Source organism: Corvus brachyrhynchos, unplaced genomic scaffold (genome assembly GCF_000691975.1).
Source record: "Corvus brachyrhynchos isolate BGI_N302 unplaced genomic scaffold, ASM69197v1 scaffold94, whole genome shotgun sequence".
Lineage (NCBI taxonomy): Eukaryota > Metazoa > Chordata > Aves > Passeriformes > Corvidae > Corvus > Corvus brachyrhynchos.
Window position 1 is genome coordinate 10450243 of NW_008238330.1, and position 467 is coordinate 10450709.

The 467-nt window shown below is 52.7% G+C and overlaps 1 protein-coding gene across 3 annotated transcripts in view; it reads left to right on the forward strand.

Annotated features, from left to right (window-relative positions):
* Window positions 1-6: 6 nt before the first annotated feature.
* Window positions 7-467, forward strand: part of TOPBP1 (topoisomerase (DNA) II binding protein 1) — a 25913-nt gene continuing 25452 nt past the window's right edge. For all 3 annotated transcript variants that reach the window (XM_017734530.1, XM_017734531.1, XM_017734532.1), the window contains exon 1: window positions 7-251. In XM_017734530.1, coding sequence (XP_017590019.1) covers window positions 171-251 — 81 coding nt within the window. In that variant the 5' untranslated portion in view covers window positions 7-170. The remainder of the gene's footprint in view (window positions 252-467) is intronic.

Below are 467 nucleotides of genomic sequence, written 5' to 3' on the forward strand. Positions count from 1 at the left end.
GGGGGCCGCCCTGCCCCCGCCCCTCCGTCCCCGTTTGAAGTCGGCGCCACCGAGGCCGGGTGGGGTGCGTCGGGCCCGTGGCTCGGCGGGAAGAGGGACAGGGCGAGAGGGGTTCCGGGCTGCGGCGGGAATGTCAGGGCGCTCACTGGGTTTTGTTTCTTAGTTAAAGGATGAGAAGTAGTAAGGAGCCGTTTTTTGTGAAGTTCATAAAGTCTTCCGGGAGCTCGGAGTATTTTTCTAAAGCCCTTGAGGTAAGTGGGTTTGGTCACCTATGTGAGCTTGGTGAATTGCCATGTGATTTCTGTGGCTGAGTTAGCTGCATGTGCCATACAATAGGCTAGCTTACATGTGTACACCTGGAAATAAAGCTGTTTCTATAGCTGGGGTGTTTAGTGTGTAAGAGCAATTTTGCTGAAGAACTTACTTAACGAAATAGCTTCAATTTGAAAACCTGGTGACGTGTAGGG